This window comes from Ascaphus truei, unplaced genomic scaffold (assembly GCF_040206685.1).
Source record: "Ascaphus truei isolate aAscTru1 unplaced genomic scaffold, aAscTru1.hap1 HAP1_SCAFFOLD_357, whole genome shotgun sequence".
NCBI lineage: Eukaryota > Metazoa > Chordata > Amphibia > Anura > Ascaphidae > Ascaphus > Ascaphus truei.
Window position 1 is genome coordinate 171,910 of NW_027456585.1, and position 15,304 is coordinate 187,213.

At 47.2% G+C, this 15,304-nt stretch overlaps 2 protein-coding genes across 4 annotated transcripts in view; one reads left to right on the plus strand and one right to left on the minus strand.

Moving 5' to 3' along the window:
* LOC142483693 (uncharacterized) overlaps positions 1-15,304 on the plus strand; it is a gene marked incomplete at its 3' end in the record, with an annotated part of 39,232 nt that overhangs the window by 13,290 nt on the left and 10,638 nt on the right. The window contains exons 5-6 of the mRNA XM_075583708.1: positions 8,415-8,469; positions 8,558-8,619. Of these exons, the coding sequence (XP_075439823.1) occupies positions 8,415-8,469; positions 8,558-8,619 (117 nt within the window). The remainder of the gene's footprint in view (positions 1-8,414; positions 8,470-8,557; positions 8,620-15,304) is intronic.
* On the minus strand, positions 563-7,115 carry LOC142483692 (uncharacterized). 3 transcript variants are annotated; one of them, XM_075583707.1, is made up of 3 exons: positions 6,418-7,115; positions 5,410-5,589; positions 577-2,245 (listed from the first exon to the last, which is right to left on the minus strand). In XM_075583707.1, the coding sequence occupies exons 1-3, from the start codon at positions 6,659-6,661 to the stop codon at positions 2,109-2,111; spliced, it is 561 nt and encodes a 186-aa protein (XP_075439822.1). In that variant the 5' UTR covers positions 6,662-7,115; the 3' UTR covers positions 577-2,108. The 3 variants fall into 3 exon arrangements, 2 of the variants coding, with proteins under 2 accessions (XP_075439822.1, XP_075439821.1); XR_012797418.1 differs by having other exon boundaries at positions 563-1,221; positions 5,410-7,115; XM_075583706.1 differs by having other exon boundaries at positions 577-5,589.

The following is a 15,304-nucleotide window of genomic DNA, read 5'->3' on the forward strand; positions in this document are numbered from 1 at the left end:
GGGGTCCGCAGAACCAAAACGAATGCGGTTCAGCTTCATACCGATTTACAATATGTGACCTTAGTATGGAATGCTCCTTTCAGAATTAAATATCTTAACAAATGTATAGATCCTTTTTATCTTAAGTTTGATATTTACATTATATGCATGCGTTGTCTGGTTTTCAAAACGTAAACATTTTCATTGACCAAGGAGGCGCGAGCTTCCCCCCCCCCCCCTCTCATAAAAACCCTCTACATAAAGACATACAAATAACAAGAGGACACATATATGGAGGTAAAAGGCCGCGGCTTATTTATTAACACAAATGGGGATAGCGTACCACCTGTCCGCGCCAGAATGCTCAGGGCTGGGCAACGCAAAGGGGGCACCCGGAAGTACGTCCCGGTGACCTGCCCAATTGCTTCAAACCCCCCGATAACCAGCCCCGAGCCACTTCTGGGGAACAAGCACCTACCCCCCCCCCCCCAACTGCCGCCGCGACAAAGCAATTGGTCCACTGACCCCTCCATCGTTATCTTTTCTTCCTTGTCTCGAATATATACTCTTATTTATCTGCAAAATAAAGAAATGTTAACACCCCCCCCCAACTGCCGCCACCAACGGGCCTGTTTAACCCCCTTAAATCAGACCCGTACCGCCATACCCCTTATGACCTCTTCCAAACCTTCCTGTAAATCATTATTAAACATATCCACACCCACATCCGACAACTGTACCCCATCTTCCCTAAACCATCCACTCAATTAAAAACTAAACTGCGGGTGACGAATGACCCCACCCCCACATTGAACCAAGAAATTCCCCACCTTCCTGTTTAACCTCTTCCTCATCTTGTTAACTCTCCCCGGGATACGCGCACCTTTCCAAACCAACCTGCATATTATCTTATTATCTCGGACCAAAATAATTGCACCTTTGGCCAAAACGCTAACATGCGCGCCAAATCTTGCTTAATCTGCTGGAATAAATCAATCGACCGCAATTTTGCCACATCATTACCCCCAACATGAATAATGATGATGTCCGGTGCCCTCCTACCCCTGGCCCTAGAAATTAGCAGCGGAAAAAGACGTCCCCACCGCATCCCTCTCATCCCCCACCACGTTACCTCCACCTGCTCCATACTCAAACCTAAATTCTTTCCATACGGGCGCGAATTCACCCTCTTCCCCGCCCAGTGTACCATTGAATCTCCCACGATCCAAATTACCACGAAATCTGAGGAGGCAAAAACATGGTGGGAAAAAAGAAAAACAACAGCAGAGTGATTACTCTATCGCAACATTCTCCCCTACCAAATCCGGCCTGATGTATGTCCGGTAACTGTCTGACTTCCAGCGCCCAATCCTCCGTATCTTTGCTACCGCGAGCCCAACGCGTGCTGCTTCCGTCGCTGCCCCAATGCGAAAAGAATGCGTTCCATACTGCCCCCTTCTAACCCTTGCTGCTTGAGACACATCCGAAAGACCCGCAAATATTGAAACCTTGACAATGCCCCCCCGTTCATGTGCACTAACAGTGGACCCCCTTGTTCTGGCCTAATGGCCAAATAATCTTCCAAAGCTTTTACTGGGCACACCACACTTCCAGGCAAACCCTTCAACAAGATCCACGCTCCCTTTCCTTTCGGATCCGTTTTAGACCTCCGTACCAGCAACCTCACCAAACCTTCTCCTAAACTTACGTCAGCCCGCTGCAAGCCAACCCCTCCTTTCTTGGATACACAAACCAATTCACCTGCTCACAGAGCTGCAAAAAATGCTATGATGAATGTGACCTTAAAAAGTACTGCCTCAAAACTGGAAGAGCATACCACGTCTGTGACCCACAACAAACCTTCCAAAATTACCGGCGTCACTGGTCTTCTGCCATCCCTGCTAGTTATCCCTTTAACCATGCCTGCTAGCACCTTCCTTACCACAAAACACATCAACCCTACCATTCAGCCTAAGGAAGAACGATATACCCGCCATCTTTCTCCCTATGGATCCACCAGCTAAACACTTGTCCCTCAAACTCATCATGTGACCCAGCAAAATGTCTACCTCCGAGATCTTTCCTCCCGCCAACCTTTCCGCCTCCCGAAATTCTCGCCAAGCAGCCACCTAAGCACCCCACGTACCCGGGGCGAGTGAAGCCTTGATTATATCAATCACACCTCCGTTACCAGATCCCACAAGACTGCTGGGCACCGTTCGCCCTGGGTCTCCGCCCCCGGTGCCAACCTCCGAAACAGCTCCATCTGCAAACGTGATAATGCATCAGCAATGTTGTTCTCCACCCCAGGAACATGCCTAGCCTTGAAACCTATATTAAGCTGTAAACACCGTAACACAAAATGCCTCAACAGAACCAACACTGGTGGGGACCGTGAACCAAAATTATTCACAGCCTCCACCACACCCAAGTTGTTGGACCAAAACGTCACCTCCCTGTTAGCAAACTTGTCCCCCCAAAGATGTACAGCCACTAGTAAAGGGAAAAGTTCAAAAAATGTCAGATTCCTGATAAGCTGAGTCCCTCGCCAATCCTCTGGCCATTCCTCCGCACACCAAGCTCCATTAAAATATACACCAAACCCTACTGACCCAGCCGCATCCGTAAATAGCTGCAGCTCATCGTTCCGCGCTGGACGCCCCCTCCACAACGTCCTTCCGTTGTAACTCTGTAAGAATTCTTGCCACACCACCAAATCCTTCCGAATATCTGTTGTGACCCGAATGAAGTGGTTGGGACACCTTACCCCCGCTGTAGCTGCTGACAAGCGCCTGGAAAACACCCTTCCCACAGGCATAATGCGAGCTGCAAGCACCAAATGGCCCATCAAAACCGGAAACTGTCTTAATGAGGCCTTCCTAAGAAGCATGAAATCCTTTATCATACTCTCCAAAACAACTAACTTCTCAGGAGGTAACCTATATTCCCTGTTCACTGAATCAATTACTATGCCCAGAAAACTGAGAGTGGTCGTGGGTGCCACTGTTTTTTCATTCGCCAAAGGAACCCCAAATTCGCGCGCCATGGCTGAAAATGAAAAAGCCACCTTGCGCACAAATCAGACCCCTGCGGACCAACGAAAAGGAAATCATCCAAATAATGTATGATCCCTGCTGCCTGCACCCTATTGCGGATCACCCACTCCAAAAATGTGCTGAATGTTTCAAAATAAAAACAAGACAATGCACAACCCATAGGTAAACAAAGGTCAACAAAATAAAGCCCTTCCAACATACAGCCCGATAAATGAAAACCATCTGGATGTACCGGCAAGAGTCTGAAAGCTGACTTAACGTCAGCCTTCGCCATCAATGCCCCCTGCCCCATCCTTCCCACCAAAGCCGCCGCTTGATCAAAAGTGGCGTAGCTTACTGAGCATAAGTCCCTATCTATCCCGTCATTAACTGACGACCCTTTCGGGTAAGACAGATGTTGAATTAACCTGAAAGCCCCCGCCTCCTTTTTTGGAACCACTCCCAACAGTGACACCCTAAGATTTTTCAGTGGCGGGGAAAGGAAAGGGCCCGCCATTCTGCCCAACTCAATCTCTTTATCAATTTTTTCTTTTGCCACATCCCCATTCAACCTGACCAACTTCAAATTCCTCTCGCCCCCCGATCCCTCCTGATACTCAAAGGGGATCCTGAATCCTTCCTTAAACCCCTCTCGTAATAAGCTAGCTGCCCGTCTATTGGGGTATTTTTCCAAAATGTGCTGAATGTTTCAAAATAAAAACAAGACAATGCACAACCCATAGGTAAACAAAGGTCAACAAAATAACGCCCTTCCAACATACAGCCCGATAAATGAAAACCATCTGGATGTACCGGCAAGAGTCTGAAAGCTGACTTAACGTCAGCCTTCGCCATCAATGCCCCCTGCCCCATCCTTCCCACCAAAGCCGCCGCTTGATCAAAAGTGGCGTAGCTTACGGAGCATAAGTCCCTATCTATCCCGTCATTAACTGACGACCCTTTCGGGTAAGACAGATGTTGAATTAACCTGAAAGCCCCCGCCTCCTTTTTCGGAACCACTCCCAACAGCGACACCCTAAGATTTTTCAGGGGCGGGGAAAGGAAAGGGCCCGCCATTCTGCCCAACTCAATCTCTTTATCAATTTTTTCTTTTGCCACATCCCCATTCAACCTGACCGACTTCAAATTCATCTCGCCCCCCGATCCCTCCTGATACTCAAAGGGGATCCTGAATCCTTCCTTAAACCCCTCTCGTAATAAGCTAGCTGCCCGTCTATTGGGGTATTTTTCCAGCCAAGGCGCCATTGCCTCTGCTGAAACTGGCGTTCCCGCCTTCCTGAACAGCCTGCTGTCCTGCTCCCTTGAAACCCTTACTATCTTTCTTAAAGCACTTTGATTTGGGATGCTGACCCCCGCACCCAGCGCAAGTATGTTGGAATCTACATACAATTCTCAAAATTGCATCTTGACTCGTTGTAACGCCAACATACCCCCGACTGCTTCCCACCTGCACGCCCTCTCCCTGATGTGCGCACCTGAAAATGCTCCCGCCAGACCCCTTTGAGGCTATTTGACCCACGAAAGGACGACCCCCCGTGTTTCTGAAACGCTTTTCTAATCGTATCCTGATACTTAAAAAGCGCCGAGCATAAATGCGGATCCTTTTCCCCCGCAACGCCCGCCAAAATCCCAAATGCCTGCGACCAATTACTGAACTTGCGAGGAAAAAGACGCTTTTCCACATCCTCCTTTTTAGCCTCCCCCTTTTTTTTTCCGGATTTAGCTACCGCTTCATTGTAACCCGGAAGCAATGACAAAATCTCAACGTAATCACCCGCCCAAATCTTTTCCTTTACTTCCTTTGACAAATGCACGCCTAAGGAACGTGATATGGTCGTACATGAGTCCCCATAGGCCGCATCCGGCAGCCTTTTTGAACCTGCCAATGGCCTTCCGAGCCCTGTCCCCTGCCCAGCACCTGAATTCACCACCGGATGCTCACCTAACAAACTAACAACTGTCGTTAAATCAGCTCCTTGTCCCGCCACCTGCACCGGCAATGCTGTGGCCGATGCCAACGCATCTTGAATAACTTTCGGCACTGTGCTAAGGGTACAACCTGCTGTACTCTCCCCACCCAAAGACACCTGAGCCAACTCTCCACCCACTGTTCCACGGTTGCTCCCCCCATCAAGCACTGAATCTGACCCCCCCTGCCGCTCACTTGACTTGCATGCCTCCACTGCTTGCTTAGTGGATAATAACGTTGTCATCGGCAATAAAGCTAACTGAACGCCCTTAACCACCGCACTAATCATTCTTGCCTCGGCATCGCCCGCTAACCCCAACTCCAACACCTGTGGCCCAGGGGAGCTAACAATGCCCGGCAAGGTAACGCCCTTATTTCCCAAACAAGCAACTCTTTTTCGCTTACCCTTCGATGCCCCAGTCCCCGGCGGTGTTTTGAACCGCCTGTCGGGACCTGCCCCAAGACCCTTGTCCTCTAAGCCTCTGACAGCAAGCTCAACCCGAGGCCCGGACCGCTTGCGAGCCGTGGACGACGTACCAGCGCCACGAAGCGAGGTCGACCGCGTCCCGGCCGTTCCAGATTTACCTGTAAATGAGGAAGCAAATATTAAACCCCCAATTAAGCTAACCTTTATTCCTGAATAAACGCTTATTTTTTTTTTTTTTTTAAAAGGACCAATCCTTTACCTACGTTCTCTTCTAGGCTGGGACCAAACCCCCCAACCTCTATTTTTTTTTTTTTTTTTTATTACCAACTATCCTTTTCCAGCTTTCCTTTCACCAGTAACCGGCTATGGCGAGCATGTCGGCCCTCTCCCAAAATCCCCCCCTTTTTTTTTTTTTTAGGGGAGAAATGGAATACTTAGCCACCTACTGCTCGCCTCCATCCATGCTTTTTTTTTTTTTTTTTTTATATAAGGTTGGGACCCATGTCCCACCCCTGTTTTTCCAGGGACCCATGTCCCACCCTTGTTTTTTTTTTTTTATTTTTTTTTTTTTTCTCAGGGACCCATGTCCCACCCTTGTTTTTTCCAGGGACCCATGTCCCACCCTTGCTTTTTCCAGGGACCCATGTCCCACACCGGTTTTTGTGGGGACCCATGTCCAACACTTGTTTTTGTGGGGACCCATGTCCCACACCTGTTTTTGTGGAGACCCATGTCCCACCCCTGTTTTTTCCAGGGGCCCATGTCCCACACCTGTTTTTGTGGGGACCCATGTCCAACACTTGTTTTTTGTGGGGACCCATGTCGCACACCTGTTTTTGTGGAGACCCATGTCCCACCCCTGTTTTTCCAGGGACCCAATGTCCCACACCTGTTCATGTGGGAACCCATCTCCCAGGCTCCTCCCAAAAGTCACCCAGCCTTCAACCAAATAGGCTGTGATTTCCAAAAACTCCGCCATGACATACCCTTCTGCACCACCAACGCTTCCCGTGCTCCGTAACTAGGACCCCCTTCATCACTTGATGATGGCCACGCCTCAGCGCAGGTAGCATGGGAACCACCCTGTCCTCTCGCGTTTCCACGACTGCCCAAACTTCCTTGATCACTTCCAGCTTTTAGCACTAGTGCACACATCTGCTTCTGAAACCATCCTTCCTCATGGTTGTGCGCCTCCGCCAAAAGCTGCATGGTGCTGACCTGAAAGGACATCGCTACTAGCGCTGAATTTATCCAATGGCTCGTCAAACACTGGTTTAATTCCACCACCTAAATCCTGCCAGCAAACTACTCTTGAACTCTTGCCTGGCCGATCTTTCCACGAAAACCAGTTCACTTGAATAGACTTAGAACCGCTCTAAAGCTTTTTTTTTTTTTTAAGTATGGTGTCACCCACGACACGAAAAACCTTAGAATTGGCTTCCATTAACCACAACCAAGACCAACCTCAAAAGGCGTTTTTTTTTTTTTAAACCTGTTTTTTTTTTTAATATATATTTTTAATTATTTATTTAATTATTATTATTTTTTTAAATGGACAGCCCCTGTTTAAAAGAGTGGAAGAAAAAAGGGGGGGAAGGAAAAGGGCCAATATCTCCCCAAGGAGGAGGGAGGAGGGGGGGCAAAAGCCCACCATTCCAGCCAAACCACGAACAGCCCCCTCCCCCAGACGTAATAACAGCCTTGCCCCCAGCCCCCCCCCAAAAAAACCACCCCCTGATCATCGTCAGGAGGCGGAACCACATGACACTCGTGTATGCAAAGACCTCCCTTGCCATTAGCCCAACCGCACGGCTAAGCGTGGGCTGGGCGAGCCTCTCTTCCCCCCCCCCCAGCCACACAAGCGGCCACAATAGGAGGACAGGAACAGGGCTCGCAAACGGCGCCAAGCAAAAACCTCCTCCACGCCGATGCGCCTTCCTACACGCATCAGCCCCAGGTAGGAGTCACTCTCCTCATCCTTCTCCCTCCTCCCCCCGCCGCTGCTACCAATAAAACAGCGCGATAACGAAAGGCAGGACAAAAACCTATCCCTACTCGCAATCCCCAACCTCCCCCCGAGCACCGGCAAAACCGGCAAAAACACATGGGGGGTGGGGGCGGAGGGTCCCTCACCACGAGGAAGGAAGGGAGGTCCCACGCAGGACAAAAAACAACAGCCTTAATTGCAATTCCCCCCCCCCCCCCCCCCCGGGCACTGGCAAAACCGGCAAAAACACACGGGGGGAGGCGGAGGGTCCCTCACCACGAGGAGGGAAGGGAAAATCCCTCACCCCGGGAGGGGGGCCCAAATCAAACCAATTTTAACCTACTAAACGCAGGAGAAGAGAGGAGAGTGTGTGAAACTGTTGAACGCCAAGGAACAAGTGACAGTTGCTTGTTCCTTGGCTCTATTTAAAAACTAACCGCCCCAACTGCCTTCCCTGATCGTGCACGCGACCAACAGCCTAGCTGGGGGGGGGGGGCCGCACCCCCCGGTCAATAGCTGTAGCCACCCATGCGGGCTAGGCCAGCTCTATAACGGGTAATGAGGATATTACATTTAAATTTTTTTTTTTTAATACGTGGGGTTTATTGATTGTTATTCACATGTTCCAATGATAAAGGGGGTGACCCCCTTGCCAGGTGTGATTTGCCTTTTGTGTTGGCAAAACAGAGTGTAGAGTAGATTATTGATTTTATCTATGAAGCATGTTTATACAGTAGCTGAATATAGATTCCCAGTTCACCAGCGTGGCCTCAAATTCTCTCGCCTCACAATTCCATCATTTTAACTTGAGTATGGTTTAACCAGCATTTATCAGCTGGCTGTTCATAGGAGTTATCAAAAAGTCGAACGAAGATGCAATGCTGATACCTGAAATTTGTTTTAATGGGTGACATTATTTACCAGACATCCATATTCTGTAATTATTTCACTGTTTTTAGAATAAAGGTGTGATACTTTCGTTTTACTCCTTGTCAGGTGCATGCGATTGAAGATAATATTAATGTGTGCTGTGACAGCTACGTTATCTCCGGTAAGAAGGATAAAATATTACTCTGTCCCTAAAAAAAAAAAATACTAAATGAATTGGTTTGCAAGAATATATTTTCTTTCTGTTAAAGGTGAAGATGACAGTGGAAGCCATCCAGATACTACCAGCAATTCCGAACTGAAATCTTCTAATGTAAGTACTGTCACAGGAGACCAGAACTTTTACACCGGGATCACTAGCACCAAATAGGACAAGGTTGTTGAGTAAAATGAGGTTTATTCTGGCACGCCAGCAGACAAAACAAAGATGCACAAAGCAAGATACAATACCACCTGGGGAGTAGACTAGCCTCGCTAGGTGCAGGGGCCTGCTTCAAAAAGGCTTGCCCTGTCCGCTTCTCGTCCAGGATATCAGAGTGCTGATCACACAGCAGCCCCTCTAACGTATCTCCAGCTGGTCACAGTCAAGATCCAAACTCCTTCACAGAATGTCTCCCAGATAGATTCTCTGATCAGCAGTGCCTCTTATATAGCCCTCTGTTGCTATCCTTTACATGGGACGGGTTGCTGGCCAATCAGAGCAGACCTGATTGACCACTCTTTCCCACTCGCCAAATGTCTTTAACACCTCCACGTTCCCAGCCTTTGTCACAATACACATTTCTCTGAAGGAACCTCAGCTGATTAAATCACAGAGTCCCCTCTATAGAAATGTACACATGCAAATCACATTACAAGTCTGTCATCTTAGAAATGAGCACATACAGTCACCTAATCCAATTTACACTTTACAGGGCTGACTCCCAAATCACATCACAGAACAATGTTGATTCACTAAACTGGGGGCTTGCATTTACAGGGAATAAAGTGCTTTGATTTACATACATAGTGCATTATACTTTCCCTGTTCTCCCCCAGATATTAAAGTACATTTGGCCAAAATAAGCCTTACATAGGTGGCCAAGTTACATGGATTATGGGGTAGCTAGCTGGGCTTCATCCCAGTTTTGTGATGACAGCTACCCCATCCATCACAAGTACAGGTAGTCCTCGCTGTCCAACGTTTCACATTACAATGAATGGCATATCCAATGCTTTACAATGCAACCCTATGGGCCATTTTTCTACGCCGGAATGCGTTATCCAACGCTCACCACCACTGATTAACATGGGACTCACTTTACAACGTTTTCATTATCCAACGCTACTTCCAGAACGGATTCTGTTGGATAACCAAGGACTGCCTGTTATTTATTTGCTCCTGATAATGAATGCAACACGAAGGCCTCGGTCAGGGTGGCGCTGAACGGGCGCTCACGCTGGCCGCGATGAAACACATTGCGACAATGTGTGGCCAGTGTGAGCAAGTGCATGAGCGGCGCCTACCTGCTTGCCAAAGCAAGCAAAATTGAATTTGTTCCTCGCACATCACGTGAGCTGTTTGCCCAATGAGGGCGAACCAGCTCTGTGACGTCATGGCCGCGCCCCCAGTGTGCGCATCTAGCCAGCCACAAATCTCCCAACCGAGCAGGGAGAGTGACGTCACCGCGCATGAGCGCCCGCTCCCTGCCTGGCCTCTGCCTAAGGCTTAATAAATTGTTTGCATGAGAATGTTTTGCTTTATTGTTCAGCCATTAACTACATTATTTAGGGTGCTTTTGTGTGTACCTCTGATGGGGAGGGAGCGTCCTTCTAATCATTCAATCTGACTACATCTGTCTGTCTTCAATGACAAAAACACTCTAACATGGAGTGAAATGAGTGTGGAGGTAATTGCAGCAGTTCAATGAACCAATCCCTATTAGTATTTATATTGACAAGAAACAAAAACAAAAAGAACTTACCCTGTTACTCTTCCGTCACTATGTATTAATGTTCCTTCATAGTTTTAAATGATTCAATGACTGTCATACATTTTTTAATAAACCAACAACTAGAATTTTTCAGAGATAATTGAGTGTACAGAGATTTACTGCACCGACACACTTTATTCGAGCAAATACCCAGTATGTACCTGGCAGATACCTGGAATGCGCCGCTCCTTACCTCTGACAAGCCCCGTTGCGTTTGCCTTTCCAGCCTGGGTTCATGCCTGGCTGACGGGCGGCTGATCTGTTAAATGATAATGATTAGGATTTAATAGGCTGCAATGCTTCGCGTGTCTACCAGATGGCATAAATTCATGAATTGTAATGCAGTATATATATATATACTGTGCAGTATTGCAGCCAGTGGGAATAAAATGCTTCAATCCCTGCCTAGAAAATAACCCAATGCACTCGGGCAGAAAACAGTCACAAACCTCAATACACCCGGGTATACCCGAATTCGAGGAACTAGCCGTGCTCGAATAAAGTGTGTCGCCAGTGTACAAACCCCTGCATCTCTTTTTCATGTGCAGATGAAGATGCACAACTCTCTCAGCGATTACCCGCACGATCTAGCGTGCCTAAAAGGGTTCAGTTGTTGCTGCTCCCTCATTGGATACAGTGAAATTCATTATTAACTTATTACATTGTTTTGCTGGTGACTTAATTGCCTGATCTATTTTCTTATATATACGCTCCGCGCTGAGCCCCTGCATCCTCAATGAGGATGCCTTGAGAGGGGGCTCACGCGAGCGTCCGCAGGCATGCTGAGGCGCTGGATTTTTCAGCCGACAGCCAAGCTGTTTTTCAGAGCGCTGTCGGCTGAAAACAACCAATCAGCGCGGAGCAGCGTCAATGTCACGGCGCCGTGACGTTGACATTGGTGCGTCGCGGGCGATTGGCCCAGCGACGTCACTGCCCCGCCTCCCTCAGTCTCCCCCCGCCTCCGATCGCGCCCGCTGGCTCGCCTGCATGGGCATGAAATCGCGCAGATTTCAGCAGGCGAGCCTCAGCGTCAGCGCGGTCCAGCCCTGCTTCCCCTTCTATGGACCCAGCCTTAGGCTTGGATTTGAACCAGGGATGGTGGCTATTTTGTCCGATGTGGAATGTGTTGCTTACAAAAACAGGAAGTCCATCTTCAGTTTGGAGGCAAACTGACCACCAGAATTTCCCACGTTTGCGCAATGTAACCATTTATTTAAAATTCGTTTTTGAGAGACGGGCTTTTTTTCTGTTTCAATTTTGTTGTTGCAATTAGTTAATACAAAGAAGTGAGATTTTAGCTCAGGGGACGGGTTTAAAGCTGCAGTTCAAGCAATATCCTACGTGTATGTTTGTTTTAATAAATCAGTTCTGTACAATGAGAAAATACTTGTAGCCCTTTTTTTTTTTTAACAATTTTTTAAAGACATTTTTAATGTATTATAATGTAACAAGCATTTTTGTTTCTATAGCAACCATTTACAAAGTCACACACACTTCCTCTTCTGAAACGCTCTGGCATACCCCTTTTGCCCTCTCTAGCAGTACACCAATTGTATCTAGTGGCTGCCTGGTCACATGATCTTTCCCACAGAACTTTGCATCTTGGGGAATCTTCTGCTGCCCTAATGGTGATGTAAAGAACCCCCAAAACCAAATCTTCAGCGATTAATTACAGGAGAAACAATCGATCTGCAGCTTAGCTAATCACTTGTCAGTGTGCAGATTTTATTGATGCACATATTAAATGAAAAAATAAATACATTAAAAAAAAACGGCAGCCTGAACTGCAGATTTAAGTAAATCATTCCATTTATGTGACACCCCATACTTTTTGGATCAAGTTAAAGGTCTATTTTCCCGTGGGAGGTATCCACAAAATATCACTGCACAGTATGGTCTGTCCAAAATGAAATCGGAAGGTGGGTGCTGAATCCTCCCCTTCTTCCCTTTTTTTTTAAAAATTATATAAATATGCTTCATGATCTATTCTATACTATATATAGTGATATATATATATATATATATATATATATATATATATATATATATATATATATATATATATATATATATATATTTTTAACAGGATCATGCTCCTTTAGTGCATTTTTCAGATCTGAAGCTTGGGAAAAAATATGTTGCAGATGTAGATATTATTGTTCACTTCAATGAAAGAGCAATTCCTAAAACATTGGCCGTAAGTATATATTTTTGAATCTTACATTTTAGAACCACTGCTCTGTACACATTGCAAGTTCTCTCCAAACAACTCTTCCACACACACATTTTCCATGATATCTCACTTTTTAGTCTCCTATTCCTCAACTTGCATCCAAAACCTCTGCCGGGTCCAAACATTTTCTACCTACCCTGGAACATCAAATTTGCCTTACCCTTCACATAAGGTGTCTGAAAAACGCCTTCCTTCGAAGAATGGTTTTCAACATCCTCCTGTTATGTTACTCTGCTTATTCCTGCCTCTACTGCAACACACATTAGCTCAGGGGTGGGCAACTCCAATCCTCATGGGCCACCAACAGGTCCGGTATTAAGGATATCCCTGCTTCAGCGCAGGTGGCAGTTTTTGACTGAGCCACCTGTGCTGACGCAGGAATATCATTAATACCAGACCTGTTGGTGGCCCTTGAGGACTGGAGTTGCCCACCCCTGTGCTAGATTCATAGTAGTCTTTACAACCACACCCATCTTTTGAAGTGAAACTTTAATGGCACCTAGTAAATTCTCATAGGACAAAATCTCCTTCACGGAGGCGAAAATGTGTAACGGAAGTGACGTAATTTGCTGGTGCTGCACCGCGCATACACAGAAGTGGTCGCCGCATGCGCAGGTGACATCAGAACCGCTTGTGCAGGAGCAGTCAGAGTGCATGCGCAGAAGCGGCAAAAGTTGCATCCACATGCGTACAAACGCCTGATGGCATTCGCGCATGTGCTGAAGAACTTTTCCATTATCGTGCATGCGCAGAAACAACTAACAGAGGCCAGCACCGCATTCGCAGAAACGACCAGAGCCGCTTGTGCATGCGTGTAAACGGCCGTCCACCCTCACGCATGCATAGAAGAGGTTTCCCATTTTCACGCATGTGCAGAAACAGCCAGAGCTGCTTGCACATGTGCTGGATGTTGGGAAACGTTGCTATGGTGTTCCCACTATTTATGGCACACCTGGCACATTTTGTGAGGTAAATTCTCGCTTCATCAAAGGTGATTCAATAGCCCTCTAAATGAGCAGAACATGAGCTTATAAAGAAGTAACAATTGATATTACACACCCATCTGTTAAATTCATTGTATGTATGAAAGAAAGTACAACTCTGTCTTGTCCTCGTCTCTTGATCTACATGCCCCGCTTTCTCTCTGCCGCCCTCGCCCTTCTAACCCTAGACCCTGGCTAAATTCCCACACGCGCATGCTGCGTTCCTCCACTCGTTCCTCTGAACGCCTCTGGAGGAAGTCTCACACTCTCGCAGACTTCCTTCACTACAAATTTATGCTATCCTGTTTCAACTCTGCCCTCTCGCAAGCTAAACAAGCCTACTTTTCTGCACTAATCAACATGCACAAGTCTAACCCACGCCGACTGTTCTCTGTCTTTGATACTCTACTCAAACCACCCTCAGCTGCCTCTCCTTCTTCCATCTCCGCTCAGGACTTTGCTGACTATTTTAAGGAAAAGGTGGAATCCATACGGCAGAACATCCCCTCTGTTTCTTCCCCCCATCCTACACCTCTTCCTAACTCTCCTCCTGCCTTCCTTGAGTCTTTTTCCACTGTCTCAGAGGAGGATGTGTCGCTGTTGATCTCCTCTTCTCCCTCTACCACTTGCCCTCTTGACCCCATTCCCTCCCATCTCCTAAAACCTCTAGCTCCTACTATAATCCCTACGCTTACACACATTTTTAACTCCTCCCTCTGCTCTGGAACCTTTCCATCCTCCTTCAAACATGCAACAGTCATACCATTACTCAAAAACAGCAAGCTTGACCCTACCTGTCTTTCTAACTATCGACCTGTCTCCCTCCTGCCTTTTGCCTCTAAACTACTTGAACGTCTTGTATTCTCTCGCTTGCTCCATTTTCTCAACACCTATTCTCTCCTAGACCCTCTACAATCTGGCTTCCGCACTGCTCACTCCACCGAAACAGCCCTCACCAAAATAACTGACGACCTCCATGCTGCCAAAGACAGAGGTCATTACACTCTGCTCATATTACTCGACCTCTCTGCAGCATTTGACACCGTGGACCACCCTCTTCTCCTCCACATTCTCCATACTCTAGGTATTCGGAACAAAGCTCTATCATGGATCTCATCCTACCTCTCCCATCGTACTTTTAGTGTCTCTTCTGCTAACACCTCCTCCTCCTCTTTTGATCTCTCTTTGGGGGTACCCCAGGGCTCTGTCCTGGGACCTCTTCTCTTTTCTCTGTACACACTCTCTATAGGTGACCTAATAACATCTTTTGGGTTTAATTATCACCTCTTTGCCGACGACACACAAATATACTTTTCAACACCTGACCTTACACCTGCTGTACAAACCAAAGTTTCTGAATGTCTCTCTGCTATATCATCCTGGATGGCCCTCCGACGCCTTAAACTCAACATGGCTAAAACAGAGCTCCTCATACTTCCTCCCAAACCTGGCCCTACTACCTCCTTCCACATTACTGTTGGAACTACAATCATTCACCCAGTAGCCCAAGCACGCTGCCTAGGGGTCACACTCGACTCCTCTCTCACATTCGCCCCTCACATTCAAAACATTTCTAAAACTTGTCGCTTTTTCCTCCGCAATATAACTAAGATACGCCCTTTCCTCTGTTGTTCGACTGCTAAAACTCTGACTCAGGCCCTCATTCTCTCCCGTCTTGATTACTGTAACCTCCTGCTGTCTGGCCTTCCTGCCTCTCACCTGTCTCCCCTACAATCTATCCTAAATGCTGCTGCCAGAATCACTCTACTCTTTCCTAGATCTGTCTCAGCATCTCCCCTCATGAAATCC